This window comes from Eptatretus burgeri, chromosome 10, assembly GCF_056783735.1.
Source record: "Eptatretus burgeri isolate ZD-2024b chromosome 10, Ebu_testis_v1, whole genome shotgun sequence".
Classification (NCBI taxonomy): domain Eukaryota; kingdom Metazoa; phylum Chordata; class Myxini; order Myxiniformes; family Myxinidae; genus Eptatretus; species Eptatretus burgeri.
In genome coordinates, this window is record NC_140970.1 from 3029605 (window position 1) to 3057104 (window position 27500).

Sequence of the window (27500 nt, forward strand, 5' to 3'; positions counted from 1 at the left end):
ATTGATGAATCACCTTGCCTGTGAAACACCAGGATTACAGTTTATAGCTGGGTCAGGATTCAAAACCAGGTCAGACAGCTTAGAGCAAGCTTGTGTACCTCTCAGCTATCCTGCTGTGACATTGACAAAACGTTTCATTTATTTTATTTGCATTTATCTATGCCAAAGTGACAGATAGTATAATAAAATATCTTACAAAAACAAGAAAAGTGGTGGAAAATAAAAATTATATTTTCAGCGAGCCAGAAACCACCTGATCCAGCACAGAACACAGAGCCAACACTGGCGAGTGAACCTGAACATTGTTCAACTGGATAATATACAGTATTCAGTGATGGTGAAAATATTGTAGAGCACTCACCAAGTGGGTTAAGCACTCCAACAAACAGTTGATAAGAAATGTCCATCTTGGCAAGCAATTAGCAATCACCGATCCTTCATATTTAACACAAACCTCCCAAAGACATCCGAAATAGACAAATTAACAGGATTTTTTTGCATTCAGAACTGCTGAGTTAAATTCTGGAGTGTAATCTTCATAATTCAGCTTATTTCAAGAAATTCTCAAGGTTATGGCATACACGGAAATGAAATAAAGCCACAAAGCTGGCATCTCTGGGCATTTATAAGCATTGCAATGTATACAGCTATTCGTAGGTATGATGATCAGACATTCGATGAGTGAAGAAAGTGGAAAATAAAACAAACAAACAAACTATCATGAATAAATCAATGCAGCCTGTTCTCGGTTAAAGCATGGTTGAGCAGGACGCATTCTATGCTGCGCTCGAGCCTGTGGTCGATCAGTGCCCCAGGCGAGATACTCTTCTCGTCTTGGGGATATCAATGCATTGACTGGAACTGATAGGGATAGTTGTGAGACATGTGTTGGTCCCCATGGGTCTAGAACTGTGAACCAGAATAAGATGAAGTTCCTTGACTTTGCAAGAAGTCATGGACTTATGGTGGCTGGTTCATGGTTTCAGTGCCCACAGGCTCATCGCTGGACTTGGTATTCCAATGCTGGTGGTGTGGCAAAGGAGATTGACCATGTTCTCGTTGATGGTTGCTGGAAGATGATCCAGAACTGCAGGGACGACTGGAGTGCTCATTTCCTCAATACCGACCACAAGCTTGTTGAAGCAACTCTGAAGTTGCAGCTTAAATCTAGGAGAATAGTACCATCCCAGCCTAGGCTGGATGTTGACAAGCTCAAGGATGAGAGGGTAGCTGAGGAGTTTGCGAACAGGTCGAGTCAGGATTTTTGGGGGGGGGGGCTGGGGGGTCTGTGTGCTTTGGGGAATCATAAAGAGTTGTGGAGTGCCTTCAAGACCACCGTCCTTGATGTTGCCGGTGGACGTCTTGGAACTCACCACACAGCGAGGAAGAATTTTGTCTCTCAAGGGACACTGGATACCATTGACCAGTCACAGGGCCAGGCTTAATGGCAGAGCTGAGCTGGTCAAAGAGCTGAGGCATAAAAATGCACGTATGCTAAGGGTGGACAAGGAGGCCGACAGTCGTGGCCAAAGATATTGGCACCCTTGCACTTCTTTTTGAAATAATGCACCATTTCTTCCAGAAAATTGCTGAAATGAAAAAAAAAATTTGGTTTCCAAATATGTATTGCTTTGGTTTGCAGTGGAACAAAACAAAAAGCACTGAAAATAATTATAAAATCTTAGCTTATTCCACACATAAATCCAAAAATGGCCCAAACAACGTTATTGGCACCTTTCAGAAGTTGCAAGAAATACTTGGATTTCAAGCAGGTGATTCTCCTTTATTTTGAAATTGAACTCACTGTGATGAGTTGCAGGTGCTTGCAATATAAAAATCACTCATTCGACCAGTTAGAATAGAGCAAAGGAGTCATTCTGCCGTTTTGTGTCACTGTGTGTACCACAATGAGCAAGGAGAAAATAAAGAAAACCAGAGAATTGTCTGAGGTCAGACACAAGATTGTAGCCATGCATCGACAATATCAAGGCCACAAGTCCAACTCCAGAGACCTTGATGTTCCTGTGTCCACCATACACAATGTTATCAGGAAGTTTGAGGCCCATGGTACTGCAGCCAACCTCCCTGGATGTGACCGGAAGAGAAAACTTGATCGAAGATTGCAGCGAAAGATTGTTCGAATGGTGGAGAAAGCACCTCGATCAACTGCCAGATTCAAGCTGACCTTCAGACACAAGATACGACAGCTTCAACTCAATGAAAGTTGCCAACTCAATGAAAAGGGGTTCTATCGTAAGAGACTCAGGAGGACCCCACTGCTGAGAGAGAGACATAACAAAACCCAAATGGAGATTACCAAAACATACCCGAACAAGCCAAAATCCTTCTGGAATAATATTCTGTAGACAGATGAGACCAAATTAGAGCTTTTTGGTAAAACACATCATCTCTGTTTAAAGAAAACAAAATGAAGCCTTCAAAGAAAGAACGCCTTCCCTGCAGTCAAACATTGAGGAGGTTCAGTGATGTTTTGGGGTTGCTGTGCTGCCTCTGGCACTGGGTGCCTTGGATGTGTGCATGGCATCATTAAATCAGGAGATTACCAAGGCATTTTGGAGCGCAATGTTGAACCCAGTGTCAGAAAGCTGGGGCTCAGTCGAAGGTCACGGGTCTTGCAGCAGGACAATGACCCCAAATACACTTCAAAAAGCACCCAGGAATGGTTCTCGACAAAACACTGGACTGTTCTGAAGTGGCCAGAAATGAGTCCAGATCTAAATCCCATTGAACACCTGTGGGGAGATCTGAAAACAGCGGTTGGGAGAAGGCACCCTTCAAATGTGGGAGAACTGGAGCAGTTTGCACAAGAAGAGTGGGCCAAACTGCCAGAAGAGAGGTGGAGGAAGCTCATTCATGCCTATAAGGAAGTGCTTGACTGCAGTTATTTTGCCCAAAGGCTATAATATATTGTCTCGGATGTTAATTTTTTCAATGCCATTTCGTTCAATTTTCGGATTTAAAGGGATATATTAAGTTCTGAATCAAAAACAAAGGTTCTGTAATATTAGCAGTGAAATAAAGAATCGTGGAGAGCAAATACTTTTGTAAATTTCAACTTATTTTTGAAAAAAATACGAGTTATTTGAAAAAAGTGCAAGGGTGCCAATATTTTTGGCCACGACTGTTTGTGCGAGGAATCTGTGAGGGGTAGAGCATCACCTGTGGTAAAGTGATTCTCATCCTACTTACAGGGGAATTTGCGCATTGCGTTCCTCCAAGCCCGTCCCTCGGTGTACCACAGTAAGAGCAGAGGGTGGTGGGCTCTTGACAGAGGAGGAGGAGGCAAAATACTTGTCCGAAGTGAAGGCCCGCTGTGCCGGTTACTTTGAGCGGCTGTACCAGACTGATCCACCAGCTGTCGAGTTGGATGTCGGGGTGTTACTATTCCTATTGCTGACCCTCCAATCAACTGTGGTCCACCTTCGTTTGTGGAAACACAGGCTGTGGTAAACCGGTTGAAATGGGGTAAAGCTCCTGTGATCTGTGGCATTCATGCTGAACGTCTCAAGGCTGGTGGAAATGCTGTACTCATGTCGTTGCATGCAGTTCTGTGCTCTGCCTGGAACACAGGCATCATCCCAACTGACTGGAAGAGGGGCCTTGTTGTCCTTCTCTGGAAAGGGAAGGGTGATTGCCAGGACTGCAACAACTACCGAGGGGTGACACTGCTCTCAGTGCCTGGCAAGGTCTTTGCTCGGATAATTCTTGATTGCGTTCGCCACCATCTGCTTGAGCACCAGTGCCCAGAGCAGTCAGGCGTTACATCAGAGGTCAACGATTGGTAATCTGAGTGGTCAATGATGACCGTATCCTTGATCTTCTGGTCCTCACCGAACGCAAATGAGAGTTTCGGCAGGGGCTGCTTGCAGCCTACGTGGATCTCTGCAAAGCGTTCAATTCATTGAATTGGGATGCCCTCTGGAGGATTCTTGGTCTTCGTGGGGTGCCACCAAAACTGATCAATCTGATGTCTGAACTATACTCTGGTACTGAGAGTGCTGTGAGATGTGGTGATACCATCTCTGACTTATTTCCAGTTGTTACTGGAATTTGTCAGGGGCGTGTACTGGCCCCCACACTTTTCAACACTTGCATTGACTGGATTCTGGCGAGTATATCGAAGAGATCAAGCTGCGGGGCATCGTTTGGGAATGTCAAAACCTCTGATGTTCATTTCGCAGATGATGCAGTCATTTGTGCGAAAACGCTAGATGTCCTTTTGGGAGCTCTCAAGGTGGTGAATGAAGAGTTGGAGCCACAGAGATTACAGGTTTCCCCGAGTCAAAACTAAGATCCAGGCATTCAATGACATATTGGATGCTGCTCTCTTGTCTGCACCCAGTTGTGGTGAGGATGTTGAAGTCACAGAGAAATTCACTTACATTGACAGTGAGATTCATGTTGTCAGCCAGAGGTTGATAGATGTCTAAGACAGGCCTGGGTGTCATGGATTCACTGGATCATGGGGTGTGGCACTGTCGGTACCTATGCAGGACAACGAAAGTCCAAGTCTTCAGGTGCTTGTTGCTTCCAGTCTTGCTTTACAAATGTGGGACTTGGACTCTGACCAAGGATCTGAGATGGAGACATAACTCCTTCGGTACCAGAGCTCTTCAGAGAATCCTTGGCCATCGCTGGTCAGACTGTGTCCAACGAGTGATTGCTGAGATAGACTGCAATAAGATTTGTTACCTGTATCGTCCGTGATCGTCAGGTGCAACTGTAGGGACATGTAGCTCATTTTCCTGACTGATCCTCCTCCACCAGATTCTCTCAGCGAGGGAGCCTCATGAGTGAAGGAGGCCAATGGGCCGATGACATGTCTCATGGTTGCAGTCGGTTGATCAGCATCTCAAGTAGATGGGGATGGGCCAAGCATCTGCCTGGGGGATAGCCAGAGGCCCCTGGAGTTCCGGCAGAAAGTGGATGCAGCGATGCACTGCTCTTGCACATGCTCCCATACCTGACTTGATCTTACATCTGGAACAATAGATGACACCCGATTTCTCACCAATTCAAATCTTATACACAGGCAATTCAGTTTTCAAGAATGTTATATTTACAACTCAGTTATTCCCACAACAGGATTTGGATTGAGTGCATCACTTCACTTGTTCTTGTTTCTTTCATTTATTTATTTTTTCCATTAAATATATTTTACTGCCAAGACAGTTTATCAAATTTCATGCGTTGCTCGAGTTTACTTAAAATCAAGTGAACTTCCTTTTTTCATTAATTATATTTAAATTAGTTTCATTTGAATTCAAAAGCAGCAAAATATTTGGCTTTGTCTATGATATGATAGCCCGTTTCTGTTCTTTTCAGATGTAATTGTTGATCATTTAAAGTATTCATAAAACTTTAATTTCGGAAATGGCAAATGCAAATTCTCATTAAACCCTCATCATGCTCGCTATGTTGGAATTTTAACATTAACTAGACGACCCGTGAACCATTTGACAGCGATTGATAAAAAATCATTTAAAAAAAAAAGAAGAAAAAATGATAGCTCCAGCGAACTATACTGCTGAGGTTGTTTGCATTGATCAAATTCTCCCGAAGAGTACTTGACTGAATCGGGGAATTGATTTTCTAAATAATTTTTTCGTTGCCCGATTTGAATGAAACGTGATAACTGCACACCACAGGAGAATGGTAAGGTGGCACTAAAATTTTTGCGCTATCGTGTACAGTTTTGGTTGCATTTCGGGAACATAATACATACATGATGATAATTTTAGTAATACTAGTACGTGCCCGTAAAAAAATAATAATGATAATAAAGAATAAATAAATAAATAAACCACACAGGCCGTTTCTTCGCTCTCGCGTGCCCGTACGTGCGTGACCCGGAAGTTCGATAATATTCGCAGTTACGATTATTCGCAATTTCTTTTTAATACCCAATTATTCAATTAGCGCCAACGTATTTTACCTTTTCGCAATGTCGGGGCAAGGATAAACAAAAAGAGAAGAGAAGAGGGAGAAAAAATTTACTTCCTGGTTCGGAGCATACCAGCACTCTGATGTTCCCGAAATTTATACACCATCTAATATGAAAACGATCATAACTTGGGGCATGGTGTTTATCTATAAATGCGCATAAGAAATCGAGAAATTATGAGAAGACACGAAGTCATCACTCTCCGGAAGCCCGTACGTTGTAACCCGTAATGGGGAACGTGGCTGTGCTTCCCTTCCCCATCGGCCACGCCCACGCAACAACGTGTCTTCCCATTGGTTTGGTAAATAAATGGCCATAACTTGGGAAGCACTTGTCGGATTAATATCAAACCTTGAAAAGGCACATCCTCAGGTCCCCAGCAATATACCAGGCAACTTTCAATTAGATCGGACCAGAGGTTGTCGAGAAACAGTGGTCACACTCACACACACACACACACACACACACACACACACACACACACACACACCCACACACACACACACACACACACACACACACACACACACACACACACACACACACACACACCTGGAATTATAGATAGATATAGATAGATAACATCCTGCAGCTTAACGTAGCTGAAGTAGGTGCTCCCTTTCACTCAGATTACCAAAATGTTGTTTACATAAACACAATATTAAAAAAGGTTGGCGAGCTGTTTGCACACATGCCCGTATCGGTCAATTACAAAGTTCTCCAAATCCCAAATCCCCGCTGCATTAATGTGAACTGACCAATTGCACACGTTGTCAATTTAACGTTTTATCATTTGAAACGTGACAGCAGAGGAGGTCGCATGGTGTCATTCACATCATTGTAGTAACATGCAGTGCGTACTTTTACACTGGGAAATGGCCGCTTTTAGTGTGCATGAGCAATGCATGGTCGGGTTGTCGGCGACTAAACCGTTTCCCCCACCAGGTTTTCTGGTGAGGAGGGTGTTTGGATATGGACACCCAGCAGGATTAAAAACAAAACCTGTCAATGGGCGGAGGAGCTCCTTGTGAGCCAACGGCCATCCATATCTAGTGCCCAACTGTGTCCGTGGACGTCCTCCTGCAGTTGGGTTACTTTTTATTAGGAGGTTGGTGGCAGGATTTGCACTCCGGCCATTGTAAAACCCTTCATTCCGCAAAACACAAAAACGCAAAAAAATCTGAAAACCCACTCCGTGGGAGTACCTCCTGTGCAGCTTCCCTTCGCAGGGCAGCTCACCGGGTGACGGGATTGGGGCAAAGCTTTCGGGACCCCCAATCTTTGATGAAAGGAGGGAAACCACGGGGTAACATCCCTGGGACAGATTGCGGGAGAGTGTGTCGGAGTGGTGCTGAGGTGTCGTCCACCAAACGGCGGTCTCCTTGGGTTAACCTGAGGCTGTCCCTTCGGGTGGGTGCCTGGAATGTCCTATCCCTAAGAGAGGATGATCACCTGTCTCTGTTATCATCTGAGCTCAAGCGTTTGGACATCGGTATTGCAGCACTCTGAGGTTCAGAGACCGGATTGCAGCGAGATAATGGTGGGTGGTTACACCTATTATTGGTTTGGTCGCTCTCATGGTTACCGTACTCAAGGAGTTGCTGTAGCTGTGTCCAATAAGCTGACCCAAATGATAATTGAGGTAACACCGGTCAACGAGCGTATGAGACTAAGGATTCGTCACTCCTTAGGTGTCATTTCGCTGGTCTCTGTCTATGCTCCGACTGAGGCGAGTGACCCCACCGTGAAGGACACATTCAACGCCACGCTCGAGTCTGTGGTTGATCAGTGCCGCAGACGAGATACACTTCTAGTCTGGAGGATTTCAGTCTGCAGACTGGAACTGATAGGGATGGTTATGAGACGCGTGTTGGTCCCCATGGGTCAGGAACTATGAACCAGAATAGCACCAAGTTCCTTGACTTTGCAAGAAGTCATGGACTTAGGGTGGCTGGTTCATGGTTTCAGCGCCCACAAACCCATCGCTGGACTTGGTATTCAACGCTGGCGGTGTGGCAAAGGAGATTGACCATGTCCTCGTTGACGGTCGCTGGAGGATGATCCAGAACTGCAGGGTCTATTGGAGTACACAGTTCGTCAATACTGACCACCGGCTTCTTGAAGCAACTCTAAAGCTGCACCTTAAATCCTGGAGAATGGTACCATCCCAGCCGAGGCTGGATGTTGGCAAGCTCAAGGATGAGAGAGTAGCTGAGGAGTTTGCGAACAGGCTGAGTGGACATTTGGGGGGTCTGGGTGCTTTGGGGGGTCCTGAAGAGTTGTGGAGTGCCTTCAACACCACCGCCCTTGATGTTGCCGGTGGATGTCTTGGAACTCACCGCAGGGCAAAGAAGAATTTTGTCTCTCAAGGGACACTGGGTACCATTGACCAGAGTCACAGGGCCAGGCGGAATGGCAGAGCTGAGCTGTTCAGGGAGCTGAGGCGCAAAACTGTACATGCACCAAGGGTGGACAAGGAGGCCTATGTGCGAGGAATCTGTGAGAGGGTAGAGCATCACCTGTGGACAGGTGATTCTCGTCCTGCTTACAGGGGAATTTGCGCATTGCGTTCATCCAAGCCCATCCCTCGGAGCACTGCAGTTCGAGCAGAGAGTGGTAAGCTCTTGACAGAGGAGTCTGAAGTGAAGGCCCGCTGGGCCGGTTACTTTGACCGGTTGTGCCAGGCTGATCCCCCCAGCTATTGAGTTGGACGTCAAGGGTGTTTCAATCCCTGTTGCTGACCCTCCAATCAACTGTGGTCCACCTTCGCTTGTGGAAACACGGGCTGTGGTGAATCGATTGAAACGGGGTAAAGCTCCAGGGATCTGTGGCATCCATGCAGAACTTCTCAAGGCTGGTGGAAATGCTGCACTCGTGTCATTGCATGCAGCTTTGTGCTCTGCCTGGAACACAGGCATCATCCCAACTGACTGGAAGTGGGGCCTTGTTGTCCCTCTCTGGAAAGGGAAGGGTGATCGCCAAGACTGCAACAACTACAGAGGGGTGACGCTGCTCCCAATGCCGGGCAAGGTCTTTGCTCGGATAATTCTTGATGGGGTTCGCCACCATCTGCTTGAGCACCAGCGTCCAGAGCAGTCAGGCTTTACACCAGAGGTCAACGATTGACCGTATCCTTGCTCTTCGTGTCCTCACCAAATGCAGATGAGAGTTTCGGCAGGGGCTGCTTGCAGCCTATGCTGATCTCTGTAAAGCGTTCGATTCAGTGAATCAGGATGCCCTCTGGAGGATTCTTGGTCTTCGTGGGGTGCCACCAAAACTGATCGATCTGATGTCTGAACTATACTCTGGTACTGAGAGTGCTGTGAAGTGTGGTGGTACCATCTCTGACTTATTTCCAGTTGTTACTGGAGTTTGTCAGGGGCGTGTACTGGCCCCCACACTTTTCAGCACTTGTATGGACTGGATTTTAGGGAGGATGTCGGAAAGATCAAGCTGCGGTGCATCGTTTGGGAATGTCAAGATCTCGGACCTTGATTTCGCAGATGATGCAGTCATCTTTGCAGAGACTTTAGATATACTTTTGGGGGCCCTCGAGGTGCTGAATGAGGAGTCGGAGCCGCTGGGATTACGGGTTTCTTGGGTCAAAACTAAGATCCAGGCTTTCAATGACATCTTGGATGCTGCTGTCCTGTCTGTGTCTGTTTGTGGTGAGGATCTTGAGGTCGTGGAGAGATTCACTTACCTTGGCAGTGATATTCATGTCTCTGCTGGCTGTGAGTCAGAGGTCATTCGACGTCTGGGTTGGGCCTGGGGAGTCATGGATTCACTGGATCATGGGGTGTGGCGCTGCCGGTACCTCTGCGGGAGGACGAAAGTCCGAGTCTTCAGGTCCTTGGTGCTTCCAGTCTTGCTCTGTGGATGCGAGACTTGGACTCTGACCAATGATCTGAGACGGAGACTTAATTCGTTTGGTACCAGATCTTTTCCGAGAATCCTTGGTTCTCTCTGGTCGAACTGTGTGTCCAACAAGCGGTTGCTGAGAGAGACTCAAATGAGATTTGTTACCTGTATAATCTGAGCATCAGCTGTGGCTGTATGGACATGTGGCTCGTTTTGCTGACGCTGATCCTGCTCACCAGATTCTCTCAGCGAGGGAGTCTCATGAGTGGAGGAGGCCAATGGGCCGACCACGTGCCTCGTGGTTGCAGTTGGTTGACCAGCATCTTAAGGAGATGGGGATGGGCCTGGCATCTGTCTGGGGGAAGGCCAGACGGAGGCCCCTGGAGTACCGGCGGAAAGTGGACGCAGTGACGCGCTGTTCTGGCACATGCTCCCATACCTGACCTGACCTGAGCAATGCATTCCCATCAAATTACAATCTGCATAGGATAACTCCTGTGGACATTTGCCGCCAGCTGATTTCAGAATGTGGAGAGTCGATCATGCACGTCAGCAATGTTCAGAGTTGGGTGCAGAAATGTAAAAATGTATGTGACATCATCGGATGTCGAATCTCGACATCCACCGAACATTCAGCATGGGGAAGAATTGGTGATGAGCAATCACAGAAAGATGGTGGACTAAAATTGGATGCCCTTCAATCCAGAAACATGGATGGACAGGTGCCAAAAGTGTTTTGCACTCTTCAAGGACGGATTAAAACGTGAAGTAGGTGTCATTTTTTTAACAAGCCTCATGCGTTTATTGAAATAAATTGAGACACCTTCATATTTGAACACACCTCACACATACAACCACACGTTAACAACCAGTGCAGTGAATAAAGCTATCCTCATTACCTTTTTGTTGCACTTTTCACAGTGATATGCATTTGCTCCTTCCAACAGGTCCCCCTTCACGTACTGTTCAAGTGAATCCAGCAGATGCTGGTGGTTCCTGATATCGATGTTGAGAGTTGTGAAAGACTCCTCACGCTGGTATCTAGAGAGAAAAAAAAAAGGTATTGACCTTACATGACAACGACAATACAGAGCCTAAACTTTAACATGGCAAAAATAGTTACAACATTTGCAAGGGTACTCGGTGTTGCCGGGTACCCGTTCTAATAATGTTGGCATTTTGAAGCAGTCAAATTAGCTTTATTTATTTTATTTTGTGGGGGCCTAAAACACTTCCCTACACCCACAAAGTAATGGGGTCAGCGATCATTTAATATTCCATTTCACATAGCTACAAAGGCTTAGGCACGAAAGAGCAAAAAAAAAAAACTTTTCCAAATTTTCAGTTTGCCTGAAATTTTTTTAAAAATGCCTGGGAGCGTTCACCTGAAACACTTCCAGGCACTTAACAGTTGAAAGTTCGATGAACAACCGTTCAGCCATCTCTTGAGAAAAATGGACAGACGCGCGCGCACACGCACACCTTTTATTGTATCGATAAACACACAGTGATGTGAAGAATTCCTTCTGTTTTCTGAATGCCCGATGGAAAGGCAAGGAAAGTCAGACAAAGGAGACATGCACGTGCACACACAACGAACATGCACACGAGAGACAGACTCACCGACAGAAAGAGACAGATACATGCGTGCCCATGCACACCCATATCATGACAACGCTGAAGTAAGCAAGTGGCTTACAAAGTAACAATACGCAGAGATGAAACAAAGAGAGTAACAACATGCACAGGACTCTAATATTAAACACACCGGTGAGGACAGCCCTTGCAAATTTTCTGGTCAGCAAATGAGCCACCAAGGACACGGCTTAGGAGAGAAGGATGTCCGAGTGTTTTGAGAGCTTCATCAAGGCTGTCTACAAGAGAGTTGAAAAACTCCAGTGCATCGTGTTGCTCACGGAGGTTCACAGGCTCACCCCAGAGTCTGCAGTGAAGGAGACAAAATAAGTACAAAGAATATAATTAAAAGCTATTCTGTAACAAGATATGAATCCATAAGCAACTCGATAAATACTTGAACAATGGATGAAATAAACAGAACATTGATTGAAGTATTCCAACAGCTGTGGGAAGCAAGAAGAAGCTGACGTTTCAGGCGTTAGCTGCTCTTCGGGGCAAAAAAGGAATGCCAATCGTCATGGGAAGCAAGCAGCAACCGACATTTCAGGCATTAACCCTTCCTTGTTAAATTAAAAAAAAAACCGACATATTTACCCACATTGTAGAATGTACTGGATGGGATGAAGGTACAGAAAGAAAAGAGAGTCTGACTACCATTCTTCTTCTCTGAGCCTTAACCCCAAAACTTAGGAACCGGCCACTCGGATCCACCTTCTTCATTCCCCCGTCATCTGCATCTTACGCTCTCAACCCCATGCTCTTAAAGTCTCTTTCCATGACCTCTCGCCACCTTAATCTATCATCCTGTTGATCTTTTCCCTCCAACTGGCTCATTCCACACTTTCTTCATCTTTTTCCTCAACACATGTGCAAGACATCGCAACCGAGGTTCTCCAATCCTTTCTGTGACATTTACAACCCCTGCTCTCTTGTGTATCTCCTAAGTTCTGAATTGCTCTCTAAATGATACTCTGAGAATGCACCAAAACATTTTCATCTATCCTCTCCAGAAACTCCTCTTCCCTTTTTCTCAAAGCCCATGTTTCTGCACCATACATTATAACCGGTCGAATCAATGTCTTGTATATGTTAACGTTCAATTTTCTCAGCATCCTTCTATCACAGACGACTCCAATAACCTTCCATGTTTTTGCCGATACCAACTTCACTCGATTCTTGACTTCTGCTTCACAACCTCCACCTTCCTTAAGTATTGAACCAATGTATTTTAATTTGTCCACTTGTCAGCTCTCCACTCCTTATATCTGCAATCTTAATCCTCTCTACACCAGTCTTACCACATACAGTACCATTAATCTTCAATCCCAACCTCTCTTGCCAATCCAGCACTCTTCTCTGCTGTTTGACCAAGTCGTCTGCGAACAGCAGCTCTCACAGTTCTCCATCTCTGATGTTGTCACTCAGCACGTCCATCACTGTTACAAAAAGTAAGGGACTTGGTGCAGAATCCTGGTGTAGACCAACCTCCACTCTAAAATATTTTGAGTCCTCATTCATTGTCCTGACCAGAGCATTGCCTCCTGCATATATTTCTATTATGATCATAACAATCCTCCTCTCCAGATTTATAAATGTACAGTGAAGGTTATTTCCCCAATCTGTTTCATGATGAAAAATCATATGCAGTTCCCCTTCCATGCATGAATCTATACTGCATTGCATCTATCCTCACAATAACCCTAAACCTTAGGTCTACAATCCTCTGGAGTATCTTCATAGCATGTTTAATCAAACTGATCCCTAAATTCCATAATCCAAGATGTCCCCCTTTTGTTTGACAATTGGTATTATTATAACTCTTCCTCCAATCATCTGTTATCTTCTCCACACTTTCCTAATCAACTCTACCATTCACTTTACTCCCTCAATTCATAGCACCTTCACCAACTCGACTGCAACTTCAGATGATCCACAGGCTTTCCCTCTTTGCATTTTGTCAAGTACCTTTGGAACCTCCTCCTCTTGAACCTCCGTCACAGGCCCCTCAGTTTTCCGTGCCTCCATCAGGGCCTCTCTCATTTTTCACATTTAGTAATCTTTCAGTGTCTTTCCACCTTCACTGTGGCACTGATTAAATGGTTGCACTCCTTGGAATGACACCACATTGAGGTGAGAAACAGGGTTCAAATTTTTTTTTCAGTGGGCTCTTTTGAAGTCTCCCCCAACCCCCCCCCAAATAAATTTTTATTGGAAAGAAAAAAAAATGCTTTGAGGTTGTGTGACTTTTTACTGTTAACTTTTCTCTTGTGCACCCTTCAGCACACAATGTTGCACTCAAGCCGTTTCGCACAGATAATCACAATATTTGACGATTGATGGTTCAGTCACAACCTTACCAAACTAAAGTAATAAATCCCAGTCACTCGTCACCATCAGAGTTATTTAATATGGGGTAACCAAGAAGGTGCAATTCAACCAAATTAAAATTGCAATGTTACTTCCCGTAAAAACGGCTTTAGAATGCACGCTTTTTTGTGCCAATCGGCAGCAAACTTCTTCACATTGTTTGGGCCATTCACGAATGGGTAAATCTTAACAGCTCACATGCGGGTTGTGCTGGGTGACTCACGACAGGCTTGGCAGTATATTTGAAGGCCTGCGTGGCCATCATCGCAGACCAGCCAGTCATTCTTCCATTGCACTGTAATTCTTTGCTTTGACACAGTCCTTGTCTTTCATTTCCATTTTTACTTCTGAGCCCTTGTAATGATGTACTCAACACAGAATTGGCTTATTTCACAATAATTCTTGTCACAAACTATCCAAGTTTATGGCTGTGCCCAACAGATAATGGCCTGTTCCAGCAGCGTCACTCTCGTACAAGATCGGGTAGGCATCAGTCTCCGCTTTCACAGAGAAATAGCTTCTCTTTTTTTTGCACACAACTCTACAATTATGAGGTGCAGAGTACTAGGTTGGAAGCAAGTGTGCTATTGCAGAGAGGACTCAGACATCACACACACGCGCAATGTTTTCCATAAAGTTATAAAGATGGCGGAGCCTAGTCATAATTTAACTGAAACATTGAAAACTTAGATTATAATCAAAGTTTGATCTTGTAAATGTAATTCAACAAGATTGAAAGATTAGGGAACATTTAATTGTATGCCTTTTGCTGGCAAGATTGTAACTGTTGAAAAGGTAAGATTTGGAGAGTGAGGAGGGAGGCGGGGGAGGGTTGGGCAAGCCCTCCTCCATGAATTGAAAAAATAAAAAATAAACACAGGGGGATATTGTGGTCTTTTTGAAAAAAAAAAAAAAAAAAGGGGGAATATTGTAATCAGCTGCATCTGTCCGTCCGGCACGCTATCACCACCTAAATGGTTGGGCAGAAATAAACCAAACTTGGTAGTTATGATCACCATATGGCATGAAGGTGCAAGAGCAGTATCATTTTTGGCCCCAGCCTGGAGCAGGGTCAAAAGGTAAAAATACGAAAAATGCAATTACAAGCATATTTTAAAATAAAACTTTGTACATGCAATCAAGGTTGGGGAACACATGAAATATGTAACGATCTATTGGATTTGACCCTCGAGTTCATGCAACAGGGGGTGGGGACTTGGCGTCATAGGGGTCAAAACAGGGGGAGGGGGGTGGGGGGAAATTAACTCAAATTTGTGGGGATTTGCAATGTCGCACCATCGACTTCGCTCGAGTTTATTTATATTTTCAGGTGACCACTTTGCCGGATTTACAGGCGAATCGCCTGTTGGCCTCGTGTACTTCGGACGTTGGTGCGAACGAGGTATTATGTTTTGCTCAAAATTTTGGCAGGATAACTATTGTTATTATGCTCACAATAACTGTCTTGTCTATGCTTGGTTTGTGGACATTCAAGTTTAAAGGATTGGCCACTGCATGCCTGACCTGCAGTCAGTGGAAGATCTCAGATGTGGATTTGGGACAAGCACAATAGGCCAAATGACCTTTATGCGACCCACAATCACGTTCATCATGGGCATTGCTCGTGTTTTTTTTCAGTCTCACTCATCTCCCCAAGCCATAAATGTGATAGTTCCTCACCTAATACGTTCAACCCTATTCTTATCTGTTATCTGTATGATTATTGAATCACTATTCCTTTGTTTCATACATGCCTCATCTTCATATTCACTTTTGGAATCCAAGCTATTAATCCTTTATCTGATCATCTCTTCCACACACCTCATCACCTCCATTATACAATATTAAATATGGCGAATGGCAAACCCCCATGATCTCGCAACAAGAGTCTTATCAAGAATAGCCAACCTCTAGGTGTTTATAAACAGTGTATGCTTGCTCTTATGTCACAAGAGTGACATGTGACAAAGTTGCATGACTGAGGCTTTGCACCTGAATCGTTTCCAGAAACCCCGTGGAATGTAGAACTGCAGTTTGGAGGCAGCCAGATGACCAAAGATGACTTGAAGTTGACGTAACACACCAATGTTGTACTCTCGGCGCTCCTGCGCTTTACTCACTGAAGGGCGGTCCTCAAATGGCACCTGGTAGCCTAGGGGATCATCACGAGGGTCTACATTGCTCTGAAAAGCACCAAGTAAAAAGGAGGAAGTCAAGTCACCTTCAATTTCTACCAATACATTTTATATCCGAGTATTCTTCTTCGAAAGCAAGGGTCCCCAAATGTTTTTTTTTTATCGTGGGTCAGAACCAAAATTCCTCAGCATCTCATGGGCCACACAACCAAAGACATTTTCAACAAGTGAAAGCTACATTATTTTGACACCACCCCTTTAAAATGGTCTTACATAAAAGTTTATCTGTTTGCTCCCCATCCCCGTTAATATTCTCAACTCAGGAAATTAGGGTCATTTCGCACGATTATTACAGTAACTGAATAAAATTGATGGACAACAGTACTCCACAGTCACCACGTCATCTCACCAAGGTCATGGCTTAGACCTTAGAGGCGGAGAACTGTGACTACCATACATCGTGATAACATGGGTACTCGCCAAGATTAGCGTGGATGGTGCAGGGTGGTGGAGGAGTATTTGTGTGGAAAAAAAAAAAAATTTGAAATTTAGGCATGCAATACTACAACATCAAATGATGGCTGTAGCAGCTTGCAACACTGGGCATCATCTGAAGACAATAGCTGTGAAAGGGTTAATTTTAAAAATTAAAAATTTTGATAAATGTAGCTTTACAGAGCCGCATGTTTAGGAAACAGTCAGTGCAAATGGTCATTTCACTAATTGCGATTGGGTATCTATATAAAGAGTGGCATATACTACTTAGTAATATAAAAATCGATGACCGAGTAATATTAAATCAAATTGACAGCATGAAATATAAATTAAATTCGTCCAATCCAGAAAACAAAAAAACAAATCTAAAAACCAATTAGCAATATCACCATCAAATATCAATGACAATAAAATCAAATCAATCGAACAAAGTTACTCTTGACAATGAAATGGAGGCAATATTGTTACGAATTTGGAAGCCTTGAGCACGCAGACAGACAGCCATCCCCGTAGCTTAGTTATTTCGATAAGTATGCGTTTCTCGTTAGGGTCCCACCCTTAGTCGAATGGGAATTAAGTGTGCATGCGCTGTGAAGTTATTTTATAGATAGGATTTTTACACTTACTACAACTACAACAACAACTTTCTAACGACGACACCTGCCTTCGCTTCCTTCCACCATCCTCCACCGGCACCATTACACGCGTACGTGTCAGCACGTACGTGGGCGGAGTTCACGAGGACCTGACGTCTCTCTCGCCAAATCCGGGGGATGTGAGCGAGGTTGCCCACGGTCAGCCAATAAGCGTAGCCCACGCAGGACCATATTACTCTCCTTGTTTGAGGGGTGGTTCGCCGCGACGGCCGTCACGCCCCCCCCCCCACACCCCCACGGTCCAATCAGCAGACTTGGCACCCCTTTCGGCCATTCACGGGGCGACGAGCAAATCGCATGACGCAACCGTCCAATGAGGTGGCGAGTGGCGAGGAAAACAGCCCCCCCCCCCCCGCCTGAGGAGAAGGGTGGTTGTCTGGACCAGCATTGAGAAAGACGGTGTGCTCGTGGAAGAGCGTTCGCGAGACAGAGATCGTGGCGTTTGTCAAGCAGCCGGTCATCGTGTGTGGGACATTTCCAACCTGGCATCCAAAGCCAGTGATTGGTTATCGACGAGGGCTCTGCGGACAGTCGTGGTCGTGGACTTTGGGTCGTGGGTTCGAGTCCCACCAGTGGTTTTGAAGTCGGTGTGGCCACACGAAGCGGACAGGTACCACGGTTTGGCTCGACTGAGATAGACCCACGAGGTCCATCTCTTCCTGGGATATTTGTGTGTGCATGTGTGTCTGTGGGCCCGTCTTCAAGTCGAATTGTTTAAGTGCCTTGTACATACTTGCATTTCTTTTAATCGGTTAAACTCTGCTCCTTGTGTGTTCCCTCCCCCCCCCCCCCATTATAAATAAATCCTCTGTTAAATGTTTCAGCTCGTTCCTGCGTTTTCTTTATTGGTTTAGCACGGTGCGTATTGTGAATTAGTAAGGCCGTTGCTGCCGTTGTTGTACATTTGGACCGACGGACCTCGGTAACCATCCGCTCGGGTTACGCACTGTTTGAGCACGCTCACAGCTCGTTCCGCTCGAGCTCCGCCGAGGGTGAATTTCCCCGGTAGTTTGCACAATGTGGGTATTTAGGTAAATTGAAATTGGCAATCGACACTATCCCACGCGGTCGACCTATTGGCGATCTTCGGTCCGATAAGAGACCAGTCGGATCCGGAGTTATCCGGGGTGACGACCTATAAATTCCGGGTGTTCGGCGAGGCCGACTCTACTGCTCCATCTAGCGGTCATGCTCGTCGCTGAAACTCGGCCCCACAACAATATATGACCGGAAGAATATTTTCGTGAAATATATATATATATATATATATATATATATATATATATATATATTATATGCTGTTGTGGGGGTAGATGGAAGGATTTAATAGGGAGTCTAGTATTGTGTAGCCGCAGATGAGTAGAAAGCATCTTATATATATATATATATATATATATATATATATATATATATATATATATATATATATATATATATATATATATATATATATATATATATATATATATATATATATTATATGCTGTTGTGGGGGTAGATGGAAGGATTTAATAGGGAGTCTAGTATTGTGTAGCCGTAGATGAGTAGAAAGCATCTTGATGTAACCAAGTTAGGGAATCTGTGAGTTTAAGTGTTACGTGGCACCACACGAGGGGTGGTGCGGTGTTAATTAGCTTAGGGAGTGAGAATAAGTTCCCCAGTACGTGATTGCCCTCTGATTTTCCCTCTTTTTTCATATTTCAAGTCAGGCAGCAAAGCTGGGAAACACATCCCTGAAAGCACAACAAACAGGAGAAGCCCCGCCTTCCCCACCCCCCAGGGGCGAGCAGGCCACACCCAGGAGGCAAAGAATATAGAGCGTACAGGGAAGAGGGCGCGGGAGGTTCCTGCTGCATCGAACAGGAGACCGGTCGCACATGTGGTTGGAGAGAGAGAGAGAGAGAGAGAGAGAGAGAGAGAGAGGAGAGAGAGGAGAGAGAGGAGAGAGAGAGAGAGAGAGGAGAGAGAGGAGAGAGAGGAGAGAGAGAGAGAGAGAGAGAGAGAGGAGAGAGAGGAGAGAGAGGAGAGAGAGAGAGAGAGAGGAGAGAGAGGAGAGAGAGGAGAGAGAGGAGAGAGAGGAGAGAGAGGAGAGAGAGAGAGAGAGAGGAGAGAGAGGAGAGAGAGAGGAGAGAGAGGAGAGAGAGGAGAGAGAGGAGAGAGAGGAGAGAGAGGAGAGAGAGGAGAGAGAGGAGAGAGAGGAGAGAGAGAGGAGAGAGAGAGAGAGAGAGGAGAGAGAGAGAGAGAGGAGAGAGAGAGAGAGAGAGAGAGAGAGAGAGAGAGAGAGAGAGAGAGAGAGAGAGAGAGAGAGAGAGAGAGAGAGAGAGAGAGAGAGAGAGAGAGAGAGAGAGAGAGAGAGAGAGAGAGAGAGAGAGAGATATATATATATATATATATATATATATATATATATATATATATATATATATATATATATATATCTGTGTGATCGAGGTCGAGGGCAGGTAGGCTTGTGCATGTGTGGATTGTGGAAGGCTTCTGTCTGGATTGAATGGGAGATCGGCAGAGCACACATACGAGGTTTGTGTGAGGAACACATGAGGCAGGTGGCATCTTAGGAAAGAGGAAGGCTGGCACATTTTGAGCCTTCGTATGGAAAGCTGCTTGCGGATTGCCTGGCATTCGTCTGCCCTGCCACGAGAGAAGTGACGACACTATTTGCGCGCATATGCACATGCCGGTGGAAGCACTCCCTATTCTAAGTTCGACAAAGACCAGCTCTGGGCCAAGCCGAGTACCAGCATACTTAAAAAGGGGGGTTTTCTTTTTATTTTGGGTCACCCTTGTCTGTATGCGAGGCCTCGACTGTATGATTTCGTTATTTATTATTACCTGTTGAATTATGGTCTTCGTAAATATTTGTGTATGTTCATTAAATGTGTTTATTTTGAAGAAATTTTATTCATCCATTTTTAGTGGGTTCGTGGATAAACTCCTTGTGTATCCGTTCCAATCTCCATCCGCCATTGCCCTCCGCCTCTTAATAAGGAACCGCTCAGCCGTCCCGGGAGGTTGGCGGTGCGAACCGCCCGGCACCACAAATTGGGTCGAGGGGTTAACTTGGGTCAGCAAATCCTGGGACAATATATTCATAAATACATGTACGTTACATGGCCAAAAATATGTGGACACCTACTCGTCCAATATCTCATTCCAAAATCATGGGCATTCAGGGGTTTCCTTATTTTTTGGAGTAGGAGACTACCATTAAAAAGTAGCAGGGTACCATCACCGCGAGCGAAGCGAGCGCAGCTGTATGGCCGGGGTCCAGGGCCTGCCTCGGGCCCTGGAAGCCGGAGGATCATAGATGGCTCGAGATGCATTCTCGCACGATTTCTGACATGAAATAGTTCTCAGATTATCATGCTGTTGGGGTGGAAAACTCCACAAAAACCGTTGGTTAGGCCTATTCTGGATGTAGTTGCATTAACATACTGACTGACTGATTGACTGATATTCAGCTATACTGTATAGTTAGTTCATGCAGCTTTTAAACAGGGTTCATAAATTTAAGGCCATAGTTTAGGGCACACAAAGGTGTCTGGAAGATGGAGTATCTAAGCACTTTATCAACATTTGGGCTATACCACAGTTCTTAATAGGGAGATGATACTGCACATGGTGGAGTACAGTGAGCAATCTGAAGTAATTTATCTGCTTATTTACTGATTATTTACCGATTACTGATTATTTACATAATCTGATAAGCAATCTGCTTATTTACTGTATTATGTTTCTTGCACAGAATACAAAACATGCCATATTGGGTTTCACTGTAAACCAACCAATACAATCCTGTTTTGCCACAGTGAGTAACTGGATCTGTCAGCCATTCATGGCTAAATCTCGATTTCGCTTTCTGTCTTTCTATTTCAGTATTACTTAATTTCCGACATTGTAACTGTTGGCATTTGTAAATTGTGTGGATACGTTCTGTTTCTGAGAATAATTCTCCCAACAATTTATTGATTACATCCTGGCCAGGACCTTCAGGGTCAGGTCAGGTATGGGAGCATGTGCCAGAACAGCGCGTCGCTGCGTCCACTTTCCGCCGGTACTCCAGGGGCCTCCGTCTGGCCATCCCCCAGGCAGATGCCAGGCCCATCCCCATCTCCTTGAGATGATGGTCAACCTGCTGCAACCATGAAGCACGTGGTCGGCCCACTGGCCTCCTCCACTCATGAGACTCCCTCGCTGAGAGAATCTGGTGAGCAGGATCAGCGTCAGGAAAACGAGCCACATGTCCATACAGCCGCAGCTGACGCTCACGGACTATGCAGGTAACAAATCTCATCCGAGTCTCTCTCAGCAACCGCTCGTTAGACACAAAATCCGACCAGCGATAGCCAAGGATTCTCCGAAGAGACCTGGTACCAAAGGAATTAAGTCTCCGTCTCAGATCCTTGGTCAAAGTCCAAGTCTCGCACCCATAGAGCAAGACTGGAAGTACCAAGGACCTGAAGACTCGGACTTTCGTCCTCCCGCACAGGTACCGGCAGCGCCACACCCCATGATCCAGTGAATCCATGACTCCCCAGGCCCGACCCAGACGTCTATTGACCTCCGGCTCACAACCTGCGGAGACATGAATATCACTGCCAAGGTAAGTGAATCTATCCACGACCTCAACATCCTCACCACAAACAGACACAGACAGGACAGCAGCATCCAAGATGTCACCGAAAGCCTGGATCTTAGTTTTGACCCAAGAAATCCGTAATCCCAACGGCTCCGACTCCTCATTCAGCACCTCGAGGGCCCCCAAGAGGATGTCTAAAGTCTCCGCAAAGATGACTGCATCATCTGCAAAATCAAGGTCCGAGATCTTGACATTGCCAAACGATGCACCGCAACTTGATCTCTCCGACATCCTCCCAAAAATCCAGTCCATACAAGTGCTGAAAAGTGTGGGGGCAAGTACACATCCCTGACGAACTCCAGTAACAACTGGAAATAAGTCAGAGATGGTACCACCACACTTCACAGCACTCTCAGTACCAGAGTGGAGTTCAGACATCAGATCGATCAGTTTCGGTGGCACCCCACGAAGACCAAGAATCCTCCAGAGGACATCCCGATTCACTGAATCGAACGCTTTACAGAGATCAACATAGGCTGCAAGCAGCCCCTGCCGAAACTCTCGTCTGCGTTCGGTGAGGACACGAAGTGCAAGGATACGGTCAATCGTTGACCTCTTTGGTGTAAAGCCTGACTGCTCTGGATGCTGGTGCTCAAGCAGATGGTGGCGAACCCTATCGAGAATTATCCGAGCAAAGACCTTGCCCAGCACTGAGAGCAGCGTCACCCCTCGGTAGTTGTTGCAGTCTTGGCGATCACCCTTCCCTTTCCAGAGAGGGACAACAAGGCCCCTCTTCCAGTCAGTTGGGATGATGCCTGTGTTCCAGGCAGAGCACAAAACTGCATGCAACGACACGAGTGCAGCATTTCCACCAGCCTTGAGAAGTTCGGCATGGATGCCACAGATCCCTGGAGCTTTGCCCCGTTTCAACTGGTTCACCGCAGCCCGTGTTTCCACAAGCGATGGTGGACCACAGTTGATTCGAGGGTCAGCAACAGGGATTGTAACACCCTTGACGTCCAACTCGACAGCTGGGGGATCAGCCTGGTACAACCGCTCAAAGTAACCGGCCCAGCGGGCCTTCACTTCAGACTCCTCTGTCAAGAGCCTACCACTCTCTGCTCGAACTGCAGTGCTCCGAGGGATGGGCTTGGATGAACGTAATGCGCGAATTCCCCTGTAAGCGGGACGAGAATCACCTGTCCACAGGTGATGCTCTACCCCCTCACAGATTCCTCGCACATAGGCCTCCTTGTCCACCCTCAGTGCACGTACAGTTTTACGCCTCAGCTCCCTGAACAGCTCAGCTCTGCCATTCAGCCTGGCACTGAGACTCTGGTCAATGGTATCCAGTGTCCCTTGAGAGACAAAATTCTTCTTTGCCCTGCGGTGAACTCAAAGGCATCCACCGGCAACATCAAGGACGGTGGTCTTGAAGGTGCTCCACAACTCTTCAGGACCCCCCAAAGCACCCAGACCCCCCAAGTGTCCACTCAGCCTGTTCGCAAACTCCTCAGCTACTCTCTCATCCCTGAGCTTGGCAACATCCAGCCTAGGCTGGGATGGTACCATTTTCCAGGATTTAAGGTGCAGCTTTAGAGTTGCTACAACAAGCCTGTGGTCAGTATTGAGGAACTGAGCACTCCGGTAGACCCTGCAGTTCTGGATCATCCTCCAACGACCGTCAATGAGGACATGGTCAATCTCCTTTGCCACACCGCCAGCGTTGGAATACCAAGTCCAGCGATGAGCTTGCGGGCGCTGAAACCATGAACCAGCCACCCTAAGTCCATGACTTCTTGCAAAGTCAAGGAACTTAGTGCTATTCTGGTTCATAGTTCCTGACCCATGGGGACCAACACACACCTCATAACCATCCCTATCAGTTCCAGTCGATGCATTGAAATCCCCCAAGACTAGAAGTGTATCTCGTCTGGGGCACTGATCAACCACAGACTCGAGTGTGGCGTAGAATGTGTCCTTCACGGTGAGATCACTCGCCTCAGTCGGAGCATAAATAGAGACCAGGGAAATGACACCTAAGGAGTGGCGAATCCTTAATCTCATAATACGCTCGTTGACCGGTGTTGCCTCAATTATCATTGGGGTCAGCTTATTGGACACAGCTACAGCAACTCCTTGGGTATGGTAACCATCAGAGCGACCAGACCAATAGTAGGTGTAACCACCCACCATTATCTCGCCGCAATCCGGTCTCCGAACCTCAGAGAGAGCTGCAATCCCGATGTCCAAACGCTTGAGCTCAGATGATAACAGAGACAGGTGATCATCCTCTCTTAGGGATAGGACATTCCAGGCACCCACCCGAAGGGACCGCCTCAGGTTAACCCAAGGAGACCGCAGTCTGGTGGACGACACCTCAGCACCACTCCGACACACTCTCCCGCAATCTGACCCAGGGATGTTACCCCGTGGTTTCCCTCCTATCAAAGATTGGGGGTCCCGAAGGCTTTGCCCCAATCCTGTCATCCGGTGAGCTGCCCTGCGAAGGGAAGCTGCACAGGAGATACTCCCACGGAGTGGGTTTTCAGATTTTTTTGCGTTTTTGCGTTTTGCGGAATGAAGCGTTTTACGGTGGCCGGAGTGCAAATCCTGCCACCAGGACCTTCATTAGGTGAAAATGTATCAAGATCTTTTACACTACACATAGAGATATCATGAGATAGATTAATGGGGGAGCTACATTTTAAAGTTTCTTCTACCATTAAAGAACTAGATGATTCAGACTGTATGCCAGAGTTGATTAGTTCAGAGAATGTTAATGAGTTGTCTGCAGTAGACGGTGTCACTGGATCAGGAACTGCAACTTGATTTTCTTGCAGAGGGTGACAAAGTCCTGGCAGATTCAGAAAGTGAGAAAGAGTTCGCCGGTTGATTTACAGTGGGATGGTTGACTGGTTCAGGAGAGGGAGAGCAGACTGGTCCAGAAACAGGGAGAGGTTCAGGTGCAGGGACAGGGAGAGATTCAGGTTCAGAGACTGGGAGAGGGTTCAGGGAATTCTGCAAATAATTAAAATGTACATGTGCTGTATACTTGTGAATGAAAAATTGTGAATAGATGTTTCCCATGCTATCATTTTTAATGTTGCCCACACCCCACTCACAAAATGTAATGAAAATTGCTTGGATGTTAAGCAGTGGAGCAACTGAAAATAGTCCAAATGCATTCATCACTGTGAGAAACTGCTTTTCAAAAGGGCCTACCATTAGCCAGAAGTTGAGGGCCACCTCAAACAATGACAACACCTAAACTTCACAACTCCCGAAATATATGATGAACTATTTAAGCATAGGGAAGCCAAGTAATTATATTTGTAAATTTTCTTTCATTCATTTTATGCATATTTTCCCTCTTCGATTTCATTTTACTTTGTTTAATAATGTTTATTATTATTTTATTGTGTTTTGTTTTGATTTAATAAACAGCTCAAACTAATAACTTTAGACTAGTTTATTGCTTGAAAATGAATGATAAACATGTATTTAACTTCACTCGTTTTCTGATAATTTCTTTATTTGATGTCAGCTCACTTCAATCAGTCAACCAATCAAACGGTCTAAGTGTGAATACTGTGTCACAGTCACAATCCCAATTTTGTTAAACTTCCACCTGACATTATCTGCCAATATCGTGTTGTTATACCGTCAAGAAAAGCTCGCAAGTCTATGGTACATGCATGTACCTGCGGTACCAGTATTCAGTTGGCCAGTTCACAGCTGCTCATACTTGGCCTTCACTTCAGTGAATAAATGGCGATTTTCAGTGCAAATAACCACGAATAATAACATGTACAAAAGCTGCTTTAAGCTTAGAGGCTAATTACTTTATAAATTAAAAAGGCACAACGGGTGACCGCGTATTTTGGAGCCGCATCACTTGACAAAAGCTCAAAATAGACTAGGTGAAACACGTGTTTCGTGAAACAACAACGTCGCACTTGCAAGAGTGCAAGTTTAGACCAATTACTGATGGCCAGAAGTTTACCTCCCATGTCTTTGGACTTCTTCAAAAATCCAAAGTCAAACAGGGATTTTCGTTTCGATGCCATCGTTTCGGCACCGAAACTGTGAGGCCTACAAAGTTTATTTTCTTGAGGTCATTGCTGTATGGTATCAGGGTATCAGGCCAACAGTTCAAAACGAGGCTAAAGCAGAGAACTCTCTATTGCAGGAGGCGTGTTTTAGCTGCTCGTGTTATTTTTAGGTCAGTGTTGTGCTCAACCCAGCGAGAGTACTAACAGTAAAAATAAGCCCGCTTTTATCAAAATACTCATGTGTTTTCGTCTCGGATTTTAAAACAGGGGGTGTAGAGATTTCGTGGTGTTTCCGAAACAAAAATATCGTGGTGACAAAAAAAAAAAAAAAAAAAAAAAAATAAATAAATAAATAAATAAATAAATCGATAAATCGGCGCTAAAGTAGGCGGCGACCTTTGACATTTTTTCTCTGAGTAGACGGCTGCGGGTCGCCGGTAACTGGCTTCTAAGGAAACCCTGGGCATTAATATGGAGTTGGTCCCTCCTTTGCTGCTATAACAGCCTCCACTCTTCTCGGAAGGCTTTCCACGAGATGTTGGAACATTGCTGCAGGGATATTCTTCCATTCAGCCACAAAATAATTAGTGAGGTTTGGCACTGATGTTGAGCGATAAGGTTTGGCTCGCAGTTGATGTTCCAATTCATCCCAAAGGTGTTCGATGGGATTGAGGTCAGGGCTCTGTGCAGGCTAATCAAGTTCTTCCACACCGATCTTGACAAACCATTTCTGTATAGACGTTGCATTGTGCATGGGGGCATTGTCATGCTGAAACAGGAAAGGACCTTCCCTAAACTGTTTCCACAAAGTTGGAAGCACAGAGTTATCTAGAATGTCATTGCATGCTGTAGCGTTGATTTCTCTTCACTGGAACTAAGGGTTCTAAGAGATACTGGACGAGTAGGTGTCCACATATCACACGTGTGTGTAATACATATATACATATATACATTTAGTACAATCTGGATAATAAGTATGCCCATATTTTTTATTTAGTGGAGCACACATGTGCTGACAATGGAAAATGTTCTTCTGATTGGCTGCATAGATGTCAGTTTTTACATCATTGCAGTTTTAATTGTCCATACCTCAGAAACAAATTCCAAATACACTTTCTTTCAGTCCTAGAGCACGTATCCGTTTAAACTTCGCAACAAGTTCGTTTTCTGTGTCCGGGTAAAAAGGCCCATCTTCTTCAAACCTTTCGCACTCTGAAAAATTATTTCCTCATTCATCACCATTCACATCAAAGTCCCCGTGTTAAGTCCGAATTTCTTACACGAGTTGTAAAACGGGATAATCTCGATCTTCTTTTCATGGGTTCACTGCCTTCATTGGTTTTCATGGGTTCCATGGATCGACGCTTCACTGCCATGTCAATGTTGATTGTGATCAACACAATCATAAAGAGTCGTAAAACACCCCTTTACTACCATTTTTGTAAAACGTTCCAGACCCTTGAGGAACAACTGTTTTGAACGTTCAACTCTTGTCAATACCAGTCCAAGACGTGTAAGAAATTCGGACTTAAAGCTTATTTGCCAGTAAAACACATAATACTGTAGTGTTTGAGTTGATAATATTTTCAGTTTTCAAATCCTTACGATGGCGTTTTGAAATGCACATAATATTAATAGAGAAATTAAATAGGGAGGCCCGTGTGTGCATATTTTTATCATATGCAATTATATTCAAGCATACGCTTATTATCCAGATTCTACTCTGTAGTA

General features: G+C 45.3%; 1 protein-coding gene across 2 annotated transcripts in view; it reads right to left on the reverse strand.

Annotated features, from left to right (window-relative positions):
- The window catches only part of USP9X (ubiquitin specific peptidase 9 X-linked), a 156696-nt gene that overhangs the window by 55303 nt on the left and 73893 nt on the right, over positions 1–27500 (reverse strand). For both annotated transcript variants that reach the window (XR_015062156.1, XM_085896847.1), the window contains exons 33-35: positions 15824–16014; positions 11595–11768; positions 10726–10867 (exon numbers count right to left, since the gene is read on the reverse strand). Coding sequence is in view for 1 of the 2 variants with exons in the window: in XM_085896847.1 (XP_085752973.1) it covers positions 10726–10867; positions 11595–11768; positions 15824–16014 (507 nt within the window). In the remaining variant the exon portion in view is untranslated. The remainder of the gene's footprint in view (positions 1–10725; positions 10868–11594; positions 11769–15823; positions 16015–27500) is intronic.